Genomic DNA, 20,551 nt, shown 5'->3' with positions numbered 1-20,551 from the left:
TCTTGAGCATTAGCTTTTTGTGCTATTTAACTTTTTCCCGGAATGGAAAACTCTGCAATTTCATGGAGTCATTCGAGCTTGACTTCATCATACACATGATAAAAAGATTTTTTTAAACTAGCATCTGTCCTAAGGCAACATTTTTTTAATGAAATTTGATGAAAACTGACATACTGGAGTTTTTTTCCTCCTGGAACAAATGAAAACAAAATTTTGATTTAAATATTTGAAAACACTTTGTAAGCCTCAACTAGAAGAAAACTAGCCTTATCAGAGGCTGCCTGATGCATACACTGCCATGGTGATCCAGCCCAGGCTTCTCCCTACCTGTCTTCACTATGATAGTGGACAATGCTGGATTCATTTCAAAAGCTCCATGAAATGACAAGAGGTAACTATTAAGTAGACTTCATCAAAGTGGCTGTTAGGTGGTGATGGCCTTAAAATTTGAAGCATGAGAGCTTATGTTTATTTCCAAACTTAACTTCCTTTTTTTCCTGCTTCAAGTCTAAATATTGTGATCTAGATCTTCAATGTTCCAACCCACTTTTGGAATCTGAAGTTCTTGTTAACATTCTTTGCCAAGCTTTATAGTTGGAAAAAACTATTTCCATTGTAGTGTTGATGATATCAGATTTATTTTTTTTTTAGTTTTATGAGATGGTACTTTGCTCATTTTGCCTCACAGGGCTTGAAGTTCCTCAGTCTGTGGATATATTAGCAGGCATATAATGAGGTGATATTTATTTTTATATATATATATATGTGTGTGTGTGTATATATACACACACATCATTTAGCATATATATAGATACAGGTGTGTACTAGATAGTGTATGTTTGTGTATATATATCTATATATACACAAAGATTTTGTGTTCTTCTCTCATACAGAAATTAAGTTCCATGTGAGAACAGTCCTTCAATCTCTCAGTGCATGCTGACACACTTCAACATTTCATTCTATGTTGGGCTGTCTGTGACTCTCAGTCAATGTCAGTTGAGACAAGGAAGTATTTGTGGGAAAAAGGAAATGCCCATTGATTAACTGTTTGGGTTTTTTTATACTTGCTTTACAGGCCAAAGTTCAAAAAACATCAGTTCATCTCCAAGCATAGAGAGCTTGTCTGGAGGACGTGAATTTACAGGATCTCCACCTTTGTCTGCCTCAAAAAAGGATTCCTTTTTCAGCACCATCTCCCGCTCTCGTTCCCAAAGCAAAACTATGAGCAGAAAAGAGTCGGTGGGTTCTTTTAATTTTTGACCTATTTTAATGTCACACTGCATTAACTTACTTGTTAGAGACACTCATTTCTTCCATACATTGGGCACTTGCACTTGGAAATGTTTCCCTAAGCACGCATTAATGGCCAAAGCAGAAATAAGCCATTTCCACTTTTTGTCTTGAGTGACATCTCCACTATGGCTTCCATCCCATAATGGCTTCCATCCCCTTACCCTGCCTGAAATGAAACTGTGCAAGTGCCTGTTGCCTCTGAGAAAGACGAGAGAAGTCCTGTAAGATTTTTTGCTTTCTTAGACTTTTGCTGAAGTTAATAAACAGTTCAGTGGGAAGCTTGAATGCTCAGCAGATCCAAACATGTCCATCTGTTGTCCCTGAAATTCCTTAATACATTAGAGGTTTCCCAGTGTCTGTAGCATCTGTAGTCTGCAGTCACAGTTCTATTTCTTGTGCAGCTCTGACCTTCCATTTGGTCACAAGAAGCTAGTATTTAAACAGATTGTTCTCATCCAAGAAAATCAGCTCTTATCATGGGTATGTTCCAAAGAAATTCTCATCCCATCCAAGATATTTTAGGAGCACTACTTCAATAAACTAGGTATGCCATGGAACATGAGGATTTTTGTTTATTCTCTATACATATTTCCCTTTGTCTCTCTGCTGACTAGAAAACAGTTACATAGTAGATGTAATAAGTTGTATTTTTTGTAAGGTGAGGGCGCAGTGGTTTTCTCAATTCTTTTTTCAGAAATGTAGGCTCATATAACTGCCTATTGATTTCAACATGTAGGAATTGTAATAGCCAAATTTCTGTTACAGCATTCTTCAGGTGTTCAGATTGCACTGAAATTTCATCTGAACTTCTCAGTGCTTTTTACTCTAAACAGAAGAATCTTTATTAATAGTCACATCATGTTTTCAGTTTGATATTCAAAACATTCTAATGAAATGCACAACTTTGTGCAACTTTGTTCAGTTTTAGTTCACTGAATGAGAGTGTTTAATTCTGTTCCAAATGTTTTACTGCTGTCTAAAGAAAAGCTGTGTTTTGTGGTTAGTCAACAAGAAGCTATAATTTTGGTTTGTGACCATTTAAAACATGTTGAATTTAATTTAAAGCTAAAACAACAATTTAATTTCTTTCTGCTTGTCCTCGTGAGTTGAAGAAAAATAAATACAGCAGTATTGAACTTTTCTTTTTATGTGGCTTAACAAGATCTAAATACAGCTTTCATTTGCAACTTTTATCCAGATCAGAACTTGGGGGTTTTGCACCAGTAGAGTTGAAGAATAATTCCTCCTTAGTTCTCTAGCAGAAGACAGGAGAATTTACCATTATATATTCATACTTAGTTAAAATCCATTTATTAGTAACATGTTTCTTTCAGGTAAATAATAGCCCAAATTTGGGCTATTATATTAGTGCTTTCATGAAGAATTTTGGATAAAGAATTATGCATTATAACAGATTTGTTGTCATTCTGATAATTTTTAGTGGATTGTTGTTAATCATGATAAATCAGGGCATAAATTTCCAAAATAATTCTTTAAACTGTGATATGTCATTTATATTTTAGCATTTTATGATTAAATAGCTGGAAAAGGTTTTAGGTTATCAAAATCCATTTCCTTGGGTTCTGTTTTGGACTGACCCTTAATATAGGCAAACAGAATTTGTAGCAGATCCAAGAGGAAAAGCTTTGTTTAAATCTATTTTCTGTTGCACAAAAAAATGTTGGTTTTTCTTTTCCTGTAAATTTCATGATACTTCATTTTCCACATAGAGTAGAAGACCCCAAAGAGTTTTTCCTGAGGTCCCAAAGTAGTTGCATCAGTAGTCTCAAGTTGAACAATTGCTTCATCTACAGCTGTTTTCTGGAAGCACAAGGCTTGAAAATATAATGGATCCACATTATTTTATTTATCAAACTGAACTGCTTTACATTTTTAATCTTATAATTATACAAATTATGTTGTTAAGTATTAGGGAAATTACCTTTGTTGAAGCATTGCCATGCATCAATCTCTTCATAAAAAGATGGTTTTAAAATCAGTTATTCTTGGTGTGGCAGATGAAAGATAATCCATTTTCTTTTCATCCTTGTATCTCTAATACACTCTTTTTCCAAGCAAAGTGGAAATTGAATGCATACATAAAAATATATCCTTTAACATGCAGTTAAAATAAGTGATTTTGACAGACCAGAGGACATTACTGTAATGGTGTCATGGGATGGACAGGAATGTCATTGTCACAGATTGCCACCTGGAGTGCTGTGTCCAGCGCTGGGCTCCCCAGCACAAGAGAGATTTGGGCATACTGCAGGAAGTCCAGCAAAGGGCCACAAAGGTGATGAAGGGGCTGGAGCATCTCTCCTGTGAGGAAGGGCTGAGCAAGCTGGGACTGATCAGCCTGGAAAAGAGAAGGCTCAGAGGGGATCTCTCCTGTGTGTATCAGTATCTGGAGGGAGGCTATAAAGAGAACAGAGCCAGGCTCTTTTCAGTGGTGCCCAGTGACAGGACCAGAGGCAATGGGCACCAGCTGCAACACAAGAGGCTCTGTCTGATCATCAAGGAAACTTTCTTTCTTTTTTCTCTTGAGAGCAGCTGAGCTCTGGCATAGGTTGCCCAGGCAGATTGTAGACTCTCCATGCTTGGAGATATTCAGAAGCCATCTGGACACTAATCCTAGGCAGCCAGCTATGCTTGGTGGCCCTTCTTGAGCGTGGGCTTAGGCAAGATGAGCTTCTGAGATCCCTTTCAACCTCAGCCGTTCTGGGATTCTGTGAGAGCATAAACACTCACAGAGGAATGTGACATGTCTAAATTCTTTCTTTCCTAAAGCCAGTCCAACAAATTGAGCTTTATCTGTGAGAGTTGGAATCAAAATTGTTCCTTAACTTGTTTCATTGCCTCCAGGACTAAAATGTGTCCATTTCTCATACTAAGGCTTTCTAAAAGTTAGTAACATTTGGGTTGTATTTATTCTTCTACGTATTTATTTCCCCTCAGATGCAAAGATCAGTGGAGTGATTTATTTCTGTTACCAGAAACAGATGTCCCCTGTTTGAAATGAAATGAATCTAGAGCCTCAGGGGTGAATGCACAATATCAGTTCATGTTTTGGCAGCCCATGGCATGCTGATGTTTTTGACATTACTGTTGAGTAGTGGCACAAAGCTGTATGTTAATGTGAGGTCCACCAAAAGGGTTTGGAAGCCTGTTTTGTGCCCAGCGTTGAGAGGTTCCCTGCTCCTTTGTATCCTTTGTGGCTTTCTGACAGGAATAACTTAAGCAGCAGTTTCTGGAGCTGTCTTCCTGTAAACAAATACAGGAATTTTTAACCTGCAATGCACTGTAGTGTCCACTATCTTCTGAATGGCTCAGTCTTGCTGAAATAAAATCCTACAAAATTCCCTCTCCCAGCATGCCTACTGCCCTCTACTTTTCGGTGGAGTTGTGAAAAAAGGTGAATTTGTGGTCCATTTATTTCTCATTATGTTTCATTTATGACTCATAAATCATTAAAGAAAGTCTACCCCTCTTTTTAGCAAATAGCAAAACTGCTTAGACATTGATTCTGGCAAATATGGTTGGCTGATCCCAGTTTCTGGCAGAATATTGTGTAAATTGCTTTCAGACATAGAGATGTGCCAGAGAGGAAACTTCTGAGTCAAACAATATAAACATTTTTAAAACTTTCTTTAAAACAAAAAAAAAAATTAGGAAAATGTGGATTTGACTGAAAATAAAGTTTTGATTTGGAAAAACTTTGTGTTTTAATAAGTAAATTTCTACATAAAAGGTTTCAGCTTAAGAAAAATCAAATTACCCATTTGGAAAATACATTAGTTAAAAAGTTCCCAAGAAGGAAACATTTCTAAGGAAAATCTGGAGCAGTTTATTTTCTTTACTAAAATAATTTGCAAACATGGTCAGTCAGAATCCTCATTTCTTCACAAAAATATCCTGAACAGAAGTGTCATGCATTATGCTGGTTCTGATGGCACAGACTTTTTAATTAAATCAAATTTGACAACATATGCTATTGTCCCCACAAGCGTGTATAAACAACTGTTACTGTCTGTAATTTACGTAGCTAGTCTGACTGATTTGGAGTTAGTTATGAGTACCCCTACAGGTTAGAAAATTAATGTATGCCATTATTTTCAATTAAATAGGCATCTGCTTAAGTGATTTAAGAGCCTCAGTTAAGGCATACAAGTAGAGGTGGTATATGAAAACCAACAAGATAAGAAGATAAATACTAGAAAACCACACAAAAAAAACCATGTATGCAAAAATTCCTCTGAACAAGAGCATGCCTTTTGTGCATGGTACACATCTTGGAGATGGTTTTTATTACCATATATCTTTTCCCTCACTGTTACTTTTTTACTTTTTTTAGAATGTTTTAAGCAAAATACTTGTGAGTTCTGACTTACCAATGCCAAACATTTATTTGGAAGTACAAATGCTATGATGAAATGTCCTTTTTTTGTTAAGCATCATAAAATGTGCCCAGAATAAGTTAGTCTGTGTACATCAGCCAATTCTTGATCAGTATATTGGATTTGTTACGCCTGAGGTTAATGACATGTTGATTACTCTCAATGCCATTAAGTTTAAAATACTTTAGTGCCTTAATGTTTTGACTGTAGTTTATAGTGGAGGACATATGTCTTCCTTATTCTGATGTGACAGGCCAATTCCGACAGAAAAAAAAATGCAACTTATTTAATATTCCAGTGCCTGTCTAATTTTAGGGTTAGATGAAAAGAATATTAAATTTCAGATGCTGACAGGTCACATGAACAGAGTTCATAGAAAAACCTCTGAGATATTTTGGAACTATGGTTCTTTTCTCGGTTGCCTTCCTCTAGCTTACATGACATCCTGTAACTCAAATTAAAGAGCTGAAAACAGTAGAAGAAAAAATAAATTGCCTTTTATAGTTTCTATTTGAAATACTTGCAAGTTTCTTATAATTTAGTAAAGCAACAGCTGTATGCATGAGTGGCAACTTTGAATCCTAGAGCTCCTTATCTTTTTTGGAGTGATTAATTTCAGGGAAAAGAAACTGTACTGTGATAAAAACAGGAAGTTAATTGCTTAGGAAAAAAAATGAATAAAAAACCCAAGAGGCTCTGCAGTGCTTTTTATGTCATATTACGAGCAATAAACACATATAGAGAACAGACCTGTGGGGCCATTTGGAATATTTTAAAAATGTCAGTGCAAACTTATCTTTCTCTGGTAAAAAAGATTCAGATACATGTAGGTGAATAATATTTTCCAGTAACTTCTGCACAGAAGCAGAATGATGCCACTTGAAAAAAGGCAGTAAGAACATTAAAAATTATTGGGCAGCACTTTGAAACTGTCAGAAAGAATTTCAAAATTACAAAAATTGTGAATGGATGAGACCATCATCAATGTTTACAAAAGGATCAAAGTGATTGAGGACACAAGTGTGACACTTCACAGCAATCATGGTACCAGCAGAGGTACAGGACTTGCTCTGTCCATCCTCTTTCCATACATTAATCATGAAGTTAATGTTTCAGCATTCCAGTGGGAAAGAAAAACATATCAGAAATTCTGTGTTGGTAGCTTGAGCTGCCCCATTTTCCTTTTCAGTGCGAATTCTGTCTCTTCATCCTGTTCTTTTAATAACAGCATGAAATTACTGTCCATTTCTGTGCAGAGCTGAGAGACCTGCACTGAACTCTCAACAAAAACATGGATCTGGATGAGACACATGCCTCTAAACCAGGCTGTTGTTTTATTTGGGAGTTTTTTGGGCGGAAAAGGTTTCTGTGTTTGGAAGATTTTCTTCCCCACTGGAATAGGTTGTGGCTATGCATTTAATAGCTTGATTCTTATTTTTGTCTGTGTTTTGTTAAATCAAACAATTCCCTATGAAAACAACAAGACTTGTACTTCTGTTATTTTAACAATGTGGTATAAGTGGTGTATATTTATAGCCCCTACATAATCACTATACTTAAGTTTTACCTTCCTTAAACTCTGAAAAATTAGAGATTCTAAAACCCTTAAATAAATAATCCTCCTCTGGTCTACATCCTCAGTCATGTTAGGAATCATAGCAAAGATCAAATACATCCAGCCTAACCAGAGGAAGATTTAGTGAAACTATTTTTGCAATTCATGCTTAAAAAGAATTTAAACGAGTATGAGCTTAACAAAGGGTGTGCTTTGGGAGGCCTTCATAAAGGACTGTTTATGTTGAACTGTGTGTATTAAAAAGCTTATTCAGGCAGCAAAATCAAGAAGCATAATTATGTAAGTACATAACAACTTATCAACTCTTTCAGTAAGGTTCAAGTAAATATGTTAGTGTTTCCCTTTCTCATTTCTCTTACATTTGCCACAGTGGACTTATGCAGTCTTAAAGGCCAGCAATGTGTGTAACATGGGCAGAAAGTCCCTCAGATGTCATAGTGAAACATAATGGAAGATATGGGATTCTCATTTGCCTCTGTGTTTATTTATAACTATTTCCAAAATGCTTACAGCCATACCATCTAAATTAATGTATGCCTTTTATTATTTATGAAGAAATTTTCCAATATTCTTAAGTCAACAATCTCAACAGCAGCAGTGAGAGAAGCCTTTTATCAGCATTCCTGTTCAAATGGATAATTTCTAGTACCCTACAGCTCTTTCTCTTCTTATCTATTCCCTTACCAAGTGGAATACCACCTATTCATACATACTCAGCTGTTCAGTGCCTACCCATCCACAACGAGTTATGCCCAACTTTTTGCATTTCCATGGATCTTGCTGATTTTTAATGGGTTTCATTTTTAAACTGTCTCTTGGCAGTCCCAGAGTGCAGTGCCAGCAGGTGGACTTGTGCAAGCAGCAGGTAGATAAGTCCCCCATGTCTTGTGTCTGTTTGCAAAAGAGATTTCTTTCCATCCCCGCTTTTTTTGTCTCTGGGCAGGAGCTTTCTCCATTAGTCGTATTTATCCTTCCCCATCTTCCTGCTAAGGAAAAATTGTCTGACCACAGAAGCAGAATATTTTTAAGAGGAAAATGTACCCAGGTTAGATGAAAACAATTCTTCTCATACTCCAGTAGTACAGTTGCTGGTTTCTAGCTCTGAACAGTGAGGCTGGTGCACCTGGAACTTGTTCCAAGAATAGGTTCAACAGTGGGAGCTGCTTTGGAAAATTCCCAAGCCCATGGTCCTCTGCCACTAACATCTCCAGGCAAGGTGGGATGTGGAAACTGAGCTGGCAAATTGACTTTGAACTGTTTAAGATGGAAATTCAACAGCAGGACCTGGTGATTAGAAGCTGTTAGACAGAGTTTCAGCTATTTTCAGGACTTTAATTGAAATTAAATATATCTTTCAGGTTGTAGGGAGATTCTCTGAGGCACCCCCTTTCATTTTCTTCCAAATTTCTATATAGTTTTAGCTTTTTTTAAAGAGACAGCAAATCAAATTAATTGATAATCATACATCAATGCAATAAAATAGCTATTTTGCCTCAAGTTCACCAATCTTAGTAGACTTTATAAATAAATATGGATGGTAAATAAATACTGTTTATATGTAAAGAATAATCAATGAACATGTAAACTACTAAAACTAGGGGGCAAGGAAGAGGATGGTTATTCCACTTTGGAAGAGAAATAATTGACCACAAATTCTTGTTTCTTATATTTCAAAAAAGCTACAGACGCATAATGCAGTAAAATAATAATTTTTCTTGCTTTTTGAAAGTGTGGGTGTCCTCAACAAATGCTAACTCTAGAATGCTAGAAATTTGGATGTTGGAAGAGACTTCCTGGGTTATTAGTTATACAGGATCCAAGTTGCAGCCCCTTTCAGTTTTGTTGGGGCTTGGTCTCTATTTTGAAGGCAGAAATTCTTATACAGAAATTCTTATTCTTTTATTCCTTTATTATAATTTTTTGGTTCTGTTTATGTGTGCATAGCTTGTTGAAGCATCATGAGATGCAATCCCTTACTGTGTTGTTTAAAAGAGCACACACAGGAAGTAAGGATTGTATTAATGCCAAAAATATGTGCCTTTGCAGGTGAATGCCTGCTAGCATTTTAATTTATTGCCAAGTTTGTCTTGGTCTCATTCTACTTGAACATTTTTATCTGTATTATAAAATTCCTTTCTTGTCTTTGATCATTGTTTTCAATCTGACCCCTCTGAACCAAATAATTTGTTGTTGTGTTGGTATATAACCTGATTTAGCTTGGCTCCTTGGAGGTACAGTGGATATTTTGTTGACCTTTCCTTCATTTTTTTCTTTTATTTCCTTATTTTTTCTCAGCTGTATTCACCCCACTCCTTTCAGAGGGTTGCCACAAATATGTGTTCACAAAATATTTGGCAGTGGCAGTTCTGTTTCCATTTCTAAAACAGATAATTGCTCTGCTGAATTTACTCCTTTGAGCAGAAGATGTTGCATTGTACCCTGAAATGTTTTAACTTTGATAGCACTAAGTTTGGAACCTGGACTTCTTGGATTACTGTTTGCCTAATTCATTTGTGCTTACTCAGATGTCCTCTGATATATTTTGAGATATACAGTACTACCAGAAAGCAAAATTGGAAAGCAACAGGTCAAAATAATAAGTCAAAGTAGAAAAGAGATTAAAAATAAAAGGTTTCTCTAATATGACAGAGAAGCTGTTTGTGCTTTAAGGGTTTTGATCTAGAAAAGCACTGAAATAGGTATGTAACTATCAGAAAGTATAAAGTCTAAGCAACTGTGCTTACTAGCACTGCACAACACTAGTGAAATTAAAAGAAATTTTGAAGAATATATAAGAAAAAAAGGAAGAAATGCATGTGTACATAAACTATCTCATACCACAATGGAATAGCAGTCGGAGTTAAAATGGTGTAAAAAAAAGCATAAGCAGGAGTTAAAGGTATAAAATAAAAACAGGGTTCATGTTTGCTGCACATGCAGTATAAAGGAGAAAAACACAAGCTTGTAAAACTTAGCTGAAAGTACTGTGCTTAAAATGTTTAACATTTATGAAAGCATATTCAAAATAATAAAAAACTAGGCAGTTGTGAAAATGTAAAGAACACAAAACATGAGTTATTTGGAAATATATTAAGTGTGGGGATATTTCAATTATCACATAGATAAATACTGTCAAACAATGGTTCAGCACAGGAAATCAATACTTAACCTCTACTTCTGCAGGAATTAGTACATGAAGGCAGTATCTGAAATTCTTTATGTCCTCCCTGGATAATATATTAATATTCACAAAATTTCATTTTGTTCAAAAATATTACAAATGCCAAAATTTTCAATATAAAAGTAACAAGCTGCATTTCATGTCTGATTCTGATGTGGTTAGTGCACTTTCACCTAATAATTTCATAGCCCCTTTCACACAGAAGAAACTTTCTCTAAACATCTGCAAAATAAATGCTTTATGAAAACTCTCTCAAAAATTCTACCTTTTCATCAACAAGAGTTTGGCTCCATGCTGAAGCCATGTCTAGAAGACTGACTAATATAGCCATATTGTTTCCATGTCCTCCCCATATGTGTGTCTCCAGCCATCTGTTGTCTCTTGGCTTACACCATGAAGTCCTTCAGAGAAGTGGGATTTGTCTTTATGTTTGTACAGCACCCAGCAGAGCAAGGCCTTGGGACTGTGAGTGATACAGTTTAATAACAGGTTAAATTCATAAATAAAATAAATTAAAAGCTTGGGTGAAGTTCCACTATATTTAATTCAGTGCTCAGAAACAGGGGTTTCTGGTTTAAATGTCACCATATGCTGTACACTATTCTGTGGCTGGCACAGAATATAAAAAAATTATGGGGGTGTCAACCAACATTCAACTGTCAGAGATTCAAGATTATAAGGTTAAATCTTGTATTTAATTCTTGGATTAGAAAATGAAATAAGTGAAACTCCCACAAAATGGAAGGAGTAACCACTGCTTTTGACTTCAGGGGAATTTGCTTAAAATCAAATGAGAAAGCAATTTATGCCTCGCATCTGAGTCTTGTTTGACTTGTAAACTGCTACTGGCATCTAAAAAGTATACTCTGTGTATAATTTATGAATAAGAATGTCAGTACTGGTAAGACTCTTAGTGAGTTCCTAACTTTAGGATTTCCATATATCAATCTCGTTTTTCCCATTATTTTCCTCTAAATGTTTTGAAACCTCATCAAAATTATTTTCTAATTTGCCCTGCCAATTTGCCAAGAGCTATGGGATGTTTCCTGAGTGCTCTTACTATGAATACTGAAAAAACTGAAAATGTAACTGGGCAATTTAATATAAGAAAAGTAGCTATTAACTACAGGAAAAAACAAACAAGCAAACAAAAAAAACCCCACACCACCTCGAGCTCAGGACATCACTGCTGTCCAAATCTGTATAGTCTGGAAGAGTATTCTGGGCAGTACTGTTCCATGTTTATGTCATGACATTCTGTTTTCTCCACATTTCACCCAACCCATTATTGACCGGCATCAGAACAGACCCCAGGAAGACTGAGCTTTTCTGCCAGCTCAGTTCTGTCAATGGTTTGGGGTTTTTTTTATGTTTTAAATTTCAGCATTAGTGCTTAAATACCTAAAATACCTTTAAATACTCTTTTCTTTGAAGATAGTTTCTTTTCCACAGCACTTAGCACTTGATGGTGCTGCCAAGTTAATTCTTATTCAGAATTCAAATTTAAGATGAATAGAATTCTGCCATTCTGAGCATTCATGAATGAAATGCTTGGACATACATTGTTGTAAGCTTTGACAACAGAGTTTGCTTTTCGTTGACTTTTCTACTTGGGTTAAACACACAAAAGTACAATTTTTCTTTCATCTCCTGAATAGCAAGACTGAAAACTAAATGGTATTGTGAAAGAAAGGCATTACAGTCCTGATTTTCTGTGTTTGTTTTTATCCATTTTCCATAATTCTACACATCATATATTTGGGAGAAAATTTGTTTAAACTGATAAAAGCAATTTTAAGAAAGAGTGGCTTCCTTCCAAAACTGTAGGTCATCAGACCTTGTAAAGGATACCAAATTCCAGTGCCCCTACCCATGTCTGCAAACCATATTGCAGCATGTAAAGCCATGAGCTGTAAAGGGAAAGGATTACAATGCCAAAAGTGTAAAAGTTTCTGTTCTTTACTATACTGACCACTTTTCTTTTTTTTTCCTGATGCAGTAAAATTTGATGGAAAATGGGGCATGGGGAAGCATTGCTGATCTCATTATGAGCTCAGGAGAAAAGGAAGGATATAAAAATTTATTTCCATAGCTCTCTTTGTAAAGGTGAGAAGATAGATGAAAGGAAGGGTAATAAAAAACAAAAGAACAAGCTTTGGACAAATGGAGAGTACCAGAACTGCATAGAACGGAGGGGAAATAGCAAAGAAATGTCAAAAAATTAATCATAAAGGAGTTAGTTCTCATGGCAAAAGGAAAAAAAAGGAAATGTAACAATATAAGCAAAGTTCTGTATGTGGATAAGAAGAAAGAGAAATATGAGAAACATAAATGTAAGTCAAGTTTTTTGCAGATTCAGTCTTGCAAAACTAGGAAAATAGTCAAGAGATGTGTATATGAAGGCACTCAAATAGAATCTTGATTTGACTGGATCTATAAATTCTAGTCTGCTTAATATTGTTAGTGAAATGTAAATCGATGTAGTATCACAAATAAATTACTTCCTTTTCATTCTCCTGTTAAGTTCCAGATGTTAATGGTTATCTGTAAGGTTCTACATCATCTGCAAGGTTGAAGGTGTTTCATAGTTTTTTAAGAACCCTGGAGCTGAATTTTCAGAAAGTATTAAGTTGTTTTTCTGCAAGATTGCATATGTCAATTTGCAGATCTTGGTCTCCCATGTCTGATGCAGTGATTCCTTAGTTTTATTTGCTGCTTGATTTGCTTCTCTTCCTCATAATGCAGCTCCCAGTATTAGAAAATATTGAGCTTTACAGAACATGTTGTTTGGTAAATTGACACTGATTTTGTATTTTGGTTGAATGAGTTGGAATCATTCACGTGTTTCAGGTGCTGTGTGTGTCAGGCCAGCTGAAGGGGCAGTTTCAGCTGAAAGGTTGGTCCAGACCCTACTGGACTTCTCCTGACTTAGGTTTGGCCTGTTCAAAGAATTTATAAGTCTCTGTTCATGCATAAGAGAGGTCAAATCTACACTGCTATATGTACACAAAATAAAAATGGTATCCAGGCTACTCATTTTGCTAGCACAATGAAAAGTTGCACTTAGAGGAAAGTGCAGTGGGTATGAGAGCATCTGCACTATGCTGGCCATAAATCAGTTGTTTCATCTAATACTGCTAAAAAATTTGATGTTAGAATACTGAAAAAGGTCATTTTTCCTGAGGGGATTTATGATTTAGCGGCTTACCTGTACAGAGCAATCTTTGAAAGGCACTGTGAAAAGATTAGTCTTAGAAATGTTGTATAGAAGAGACTTCTGCTTAAGCTGCTACTTGGAACAGACAATCACTAGCACTGGGTCAGGTCAGTGACTTTAAATAGAATCTACCTCCTCTGTAATCTCTTCCAGTGCTGCACTGCTCCTCTAATGAAGAATATTTTCCTGATGACCAATTTGAGCCTTCCAAGGGGCAGTTTGGGGCCACAGTGCCTTCTGTATCATCTGTGAAGAGTTTGAGTCCATCATCTTTGTCACTTCTTGTAGTTACAGGCTCCCAGTAGATACCCCTTGAGCTCCTCTTCACCAAGATAAACAAGCACTGCTCCTTCAGCCTCTCCTCCAGACCTGTAGGCTTCTCAGCAGCCCTGCACTGGGTCCTCTCCAGTTTTCAATGTCTTTGAACTGCAGGCCCAAAGTGTTATTAAAGGCAAGGGCTCACAGGCACTGAGTAGAAAGGGGTGTGATGGCTTTCCTGGATCTGCTGACCACATTGCTCATAATGTAGCTCAGTGCAACTGTTTACATTATTCATTATAAGAGAACTTATCTCTTAGTGGCTCAACAGCTGCTGTAGCCTCCATTTCCTTTTCAGCAGATCTGAAACAAAAAGTTCCTTCCCTGTCTGCAGTGGTGCATTGGGATTTTTCTTCTCAGGTGCAGAATTTTGCGCTTACAAAAATTTCTAAAACAGAAACCTCAGAAAGGCTTCTCTTGCCTAGGCTTCCTGTGTCTCATGGTGTTTGTGAGTTGAAGTTCCACCAGTCAGAACAGCAGCCACACCTCCCAGTTTTGTATCTTCTGAAAATCTACTGAGTAGATTCTGTCTCTTTATCTGAGCTATTGATGAAGAAACCGAACAGTGTCTTCATAACAGTCCCTTTGTACTCATTTCCAAACATCAACTGGACATCAAGCTATTGACTCTGTTCTTTAAGCTTGGGATTCTGAACAATCCAGCCTACCTACAGTCCTTTCAATAAGCCCATACTTCATCATGTTATAAGTGACAACGCTTTTGGAAATGTGTCAAAAGCCTAACTACAGTAAAACTCCATTGCATTCACTTCCCTCCCTTCATCTGCATGCTCAGTCATTTTGTCATAGTGGGCAACCAGGTTGGTCAAGCATGATTTGCTCTTGGTAAATCCTTGTTGACTTTTCTTGATTATTGTCTTGTCCTTTACATGTTGGATATTGATTCCAAGAGGACATGCTCCGCGATTTTTCCAAGGACTAAGGTGAGGCCAGCCATTGTATAGTTCCTTAGATACCCCACCTGACTCTTGTTAAGTATGTGTGTAAAATTAACCTTTCTGCAGTCATCAAGGATGTTCTGTAATAGCAGTGATTTTTCACAAGTGGTAGCCAGTGGTGTTGCAATCACCCTGTCAGTTTTTTCAGCTCCCATAAGTGTATCCCATGTGGTCCCATGTGCTTGAACACACACTGCTTCTTCAGGTATTCCCCATCTTATGCCCTTCCCCCCTCCACAGCCATTCCTCTCCTCCCCAAAGAGTACATGTGGGGGTCTGGGAAGAGAGTTGGCCTAAGTGACTTCCAAAAATGGATTCAAGTGCTGCAGCCTTTTCTGTACCGTGTGTCATTGTCTTATCTCCGTTAGTTAGCAATAGACCATTTTCCTTGAATCTCCTTTTGCTGCTCTGCATACGTATAAGATTACTTCTTGTTACCCCTTAATGTCCCCCATTAATTTTTGCTCCAGATGGGGTTTTGTCCTTCCTAGTTTTGTTCATGTGCCCAAACAATGATTGTGTGCCTGTCCTTTGTTTCCTGCCATTGTTTCCACACATGTGCTCTCCATTTCCACCATTTCCACCTCCATATGTGCTTTTCCCATTTCAGTTCATTAAGAAGCTCGTTAATTAGCCGAGTGGACCTTCTGCCTACCCCGTCTGTATGTGCCAGCTCTTCATGTATATCTGGGTTAGGTCCCTGTATTGTGGCAAAGTCCTCCCCCCTAGATTAGCAAGTCTGTTCACAAAGATTTCTTCCCCATCTTTGCCAGGTAGACCTGTTCTCTAAGTTGTCTGTCCTCGTCATACTGGGAGCCACAAGCAAAATAGTTGAAGCCCAGCTAATGCCAGCAAGTATGTAATAATATGTGGGCTCCCTTGTACACCTGCTGCTCTCCAGGCTTTTCCCTTTTTCCATAGGATTGAAGAGAAACACCAGAGGGGTTCCTATCCCCTTCACCCTTGCTCAGGAGCCCTACAGTCACTTTTGAACTAAAATGATTTCACATGACCCTGTCTTTGGTGAATGCATGAATAAGCAGGAAAAAAGTCAGAACATTAGGTGACCCCAAACAGTTTTTTGTAACACCGCAAAGGAAGGCTCCAAACAATCAAGAAACCTCCCTAGGTCACAAGTCAGGCTTGAAGAGTCACCAGCCACACACTGTCACTCATCACTTTCCCTTGGTAGTGCTCTGATAAAGTGTCCAGCCTGAATTCTTCCTCTGAGGGAGCTTGTTCTTACCCTTCTGCTGCCAGAAGTCACAAGTTCACAGTTCCGTCCCTCATATCAGTGCATTCCTTCTTCCCACTCTATCTTTCCTCAGTTGCACCTTTCCTTTCTGTTGCATAAAGTTTTACACCTGGAAAGATCTTGTCAATCAATGTCAATCAATGTCAATCTTGTCAGTCACCCCAATGCAATAAACACACCTGCCTCTTCTTACAACTCCTCACCTACTGCTGTGGAACCACAACAGAGCAAAGTCCCCGTCAGGAATCTCACTCTCAGAGTGTGCACTGAGGTTGTTACAGCACCGCTGGTGACAGCAGAAGTTGAGGTTACTTGTTGCAAGTCATCACCATTTGGGTGTTGTCTAATTGTGCAAACAGCCCTGGGTCTCTTGTCTGTCAAGTGCCAAGTTCAATGTCTTGCCTGTTTGCCCATCCCATTGCACTCCTTGGTGCCCTTCCCACAGCTGCCAAATAAGTGAGGAACTACAAAGTTCATTTAGCCTTGTGCAAGATTTCCCACTTGGAAAGGAGACCTCCTGCACTGTCTGTGACTCCCTGACCACAGTTCCCTGCTTTGTGCCTGCTGGGTCAGCTGAACACTGCTCCTCCCCATGCTGGTTCCTAGCGAGCGGAAAGAACAGGGGATGTAGTTTAATCAGCGCTGCTCTCACTTGCCAAGAGAAGAGGTACTGTTGTATAACTGAAAAGGTCAGTTTCAGACTCTGTTTGGATGGATTCAGCTGTCCAAAAGCATTTCACGATCAATTTATTGCAGTTCCCAACTACAAATAAAAAAAAAAAATAGTCTAGGAGACATAGAAATATTATTACAAGAAGTTAAATTTTCTTATTCACCTGTAGGAGATAAACTGGGGTTCAATTACTGGCTAATGATTTTAGAATTTGATTGTGTTATTTTATAGTAGAATACTCAAATATTTTCACTTTTCCCTATCTTACAGCTGCACTCGCAGTGCCAATGGTAGTTTAAAATTTATGGTAGATTATTTCTTGCAGTCAATAGCTGTTTGTACTAGAAAAGGTCCTCTGCAGGAACATCTCTTGAATAGAAATGTCAATGCAGATATGCTTGTACAGGCCGTGACAGAACTGCAGACTTTGAATGAGGTCACTCAGCAATTCTAAATTGGCAAAAATCCCTTTGAGGTCTAAGTGGTCAAAGTATGAGGATAAGAAGAAAAAGGTGAGAGTATATAATATAAAGAAATAGCAAGGAAAAATATTTCATATCTATTAGGTGCAAGGAAAAGGTGTGTAGGCAAAAAGTGATAAAGTGATAATGCTACAGTTATGTTGCTTTTTATTCATCAATGCTTTTGGATTTATGATATATTAGTGCAAAGTTTCCTTTACTTGGTTCTGACTTTGTTTCTGATGGAGATTAATATCACTTATACCTTTAAATCAAGACTGACTCATTCTATTTATACTTGCTGATCAGTTTTGGGTTTTTTTTTCATTTGAAAAGTAATTCTCTCTCTAATGCTCCGTGATCTCCATCAAACAAGACTGTGATAGAACTGCAAAGCTCCAAAGAAAAACAGGAGGCTAAAAGTTACTTTGGCTTTCTCTGAAAGTATCTTTAATTCAATTGCATACTTAAACAAAAGCCTGCTTAATACTGTTTATGACTTAGCTTTGAAGGAATTTTTCCAAAGGAGTGGTGACCTTCCTCTGTAGTATGGTCTTCAAAGTCAAGACTGGATGGATTTGTAAACCAGCAAACAAACACATTCAAAGAGGAATTCTTAGCTGAGGTAGTTCCCATTGCTTAGACAGGGCATGTATCCATAGCTGGGTACTAATGCTTCTCTTGGGCTTTAAAATCAATTTTTTTAATTCCTATTTTAAATTATACTTGATGCATATTTTTTTAACCTTAACTTGATAATTTAGAGTAACTGCTTTATACTATGTGTGTTAAAAATAGTTTTCACTTAAATATTTTGTATGATGGTGTCTAAAAGTGAAGTTGGCTGTGAAGACAAGTGTAGGGATTAAATACAGATAGAGGATGATGGATGATTACAAAAATAAGTGTGCCAAAATATATGGCAGTAATGCATCCTCGAGATGCAATCCTAGGTCTCATGAAATATGTCTCTTGAAATTCAAAATAAAAAAAGGGTTTTGAAGGAATAGCTGAGGAAATTACTCTAAAAGAAATTAAAATTTTTCACATTTGTTGAGTTTTTTCAGCCAGTGCTGTGGTACTGTGTTTGCACAAGTGAAACCAGGTAGCTGGTCTATAAAAGAATCCTGAATCATTAACCTTTCTGAGATCAATGTAGATAGATTTTTATTTAATTCCTTAGGAAAAAAAAAAAAAAGAGTAGTACTATTAAACACTGAGAGATTAAAACCAAACCCTATTTCCACGAGGTAACAAAATTTTCCAAGAACAAAGGAATAGAAAAAGTTAAAAGAGGTCTAAGCATGTCAAGCATTAACCTGCTACTTTTAGTCTGCATTATAGAAGTTTTGGGGGTTTTAATGCTAATAATCTCTTCATTGTAGGAGGAGGAATTAGAGGCCCAGATTTCATTCCTACAAGGACAGCTAAACGATTTGGAAGCCATGTGTAAATATTGTGCAAAGATGATGAACACGCATCTTGGTAAGTGCAGTACCTTGAATTAACCTGTAAATCTTTGCAAAGGCTCTTTCAGTGTTTGTATTAGAACTAAAACAATATTTATGTAGTACAGTGCATATTATTTTATAAGCCATGATAAAGATTGAATTGATGTACTCAGTTGTTGTATCAGATGCTGCCAGCCTCTGTATCTTTATTCTGTCACACTTTTAAACTTGGGAGTAGGATAGCCACTGATGATACTAATAAGAAGTAGAGGCATTTTAGCACAGATGTCTTTGATTTCTTGTATTATAAGAGACTTGTTGGAGCTCAAACCATGTGAACTTACAGACTTGAAGTCCACTTGCAGCAACAGTCCCACAGTGATACTTGATGTGTGTAGTAATAGTTGTATAATTTTCATATACTTCCATTAAATGTAACATTTTTATAATCTACGCTTACCTTTGATATGTTAAAATGTTACTGTAGGCTGGATAGTTTGATATTTTTCTCAGAACAGAAGAAATATAGTAAGATAAAAGTCAATACATTGGGAACAGAATCTGCAAATACTCCAGTCTGAAATTCTGCCTACATATTGCCAAGACAAATCTTACAAGAGAAAGTAAACAAAAAAATTTCTCACATCAAGCATAAATATTTTTAACCAAGTTTTGATAAAAGTGGTGGTTTTAAACGATGTTGAGCTGAACTCTAAATGTTGGTATATTTAGTTATGTGAAAAAGCACCATTGTTGAGAAATCAGGGCAAAACTGCAATAATTTTAAGATTTATTTATGGCCTGCAATATTTGAGCAAAATAAATTAAAGTTGAAGATTTCAGTAGGTAGAACTAAGCATGTGGTATCTAAGTGTGTCAGGCCAGAAAGTTCAAATGTGATAACCATATTATAATTGTATTTTCTTTCATGTGGGTGTTTTACTAGCCACTGTTACAAAGCTAGGAAAAGTTATAAATATTGTATTGCTTGAAAGTTGGGAATTACAGCCTTGAAAAGCCAAGTCTAAACCTCTAACCCTGACAGCTTTAGTCTGATGTATTGTATTGCTTTTGTGAAGGCACATGACTAATGATGAGATTAGAAGCAAGCAAAGGGATAAATTATTAGCTACTGAAATGATGGGGAAAAGATTGCTGTGTCAAGAAGAAAAACTGAAGTTTCTTTCCTCTGGGAAAGAAGACAAGGAGTGTTTAGCAAGGGTATCAGTTCCAAGCATAAACATTTCACCAAACTATAGCTGCACCAGGAATCAGAATAAACCCAGACAAAGCTCCTTGAAGCAGTCTGCCTTTCAGCACTGGATTCATGAACTGAAAGCATATGATCTGTGATTGTATCTAGGAGTTAAATTCTTTTTCCCAAACATATTGGAAATAAAAGCATTTAGGGCCAGTGGTCTCCCAGAAGCACTGTGGAGTGGTTTGTTACCCTCACAGGACCAGGAAAGCCATCCCACATAGTGCTTTGGCTGTGGGGTGTCCTGGCTATATTGTGACACCCCTGCAACACTCTCAGAGCCTGCCAGCCTAGTCTCTTCCATGTCTACTCCCTGTACTTCTTCACAATATTCCTGCATGTCTTGTCAACATCATGGACTATTAACTTTGTAAACTTGTCTTACACTGGTGTGTTTATATACTATAGAGATTAACAGTTACAAGTGATAAACAGCACAAGAGAGGCAGAGACACCGCCAACCTTCACAGCCTCTACACTTGTAGCAAATTTATGAGTTTGGGTATGCC

General features: G+C 37.0%; 1 protein-coding gene across 8 annotated transcripts in view; it reads left to right on the top strand.

The window, feature by feature from the left end:
• The window catches only part of TBC1D5 (TBC1 domain family member 5), a 318,053-nt gene that overhangs the window by 274,467 nt on the left and 23,035 nt on the right, over positions 1-20,551 (top strand). For 6 of the 8 annotated variants that reach the window (XM_077176555.1, XM_077176560.1, XM_077176562.1 and 3 more), the window contains 3 exons: positions 1,079-1,242; positions 14,897-14,929; positions 18,719-18,818. In XM_077176555.1, the coding sequence (XP_077032670.1) occupies positions 1,079-1,242; positions 14,897-14,929; positions 18,719-18,818 (297 nt within the window). The remainder of the gene's footprint in view (positions 1-1,078; positions 1,243-14,896; positions 14,930-18,718; positions 18,819-20,551) is intronic. The other 2 variants (XM_077176564.1, XM_077176561.1) reach the window with 1 other exon arrangement.

This window comes from Agelaius phoeniceus, chromosome 1, assembly GCF_051311805.1.
Source record: "Agelaius phoeniceus isolate bAgePho1 chromosome 1, bAgePho1.hap1, whole genome shotgun sequence".
NCBI lineage: Eukaryota > Metazoa > Chordata > Aves > Passeriformes > Icteridae > Agelaius > Agelaius phoeniceus.
The sequence above is the reverse complement of the archived record's forward strand: the minus strand, read 5'-3'. Positions and strand labels throughout refer to the sequence as shown.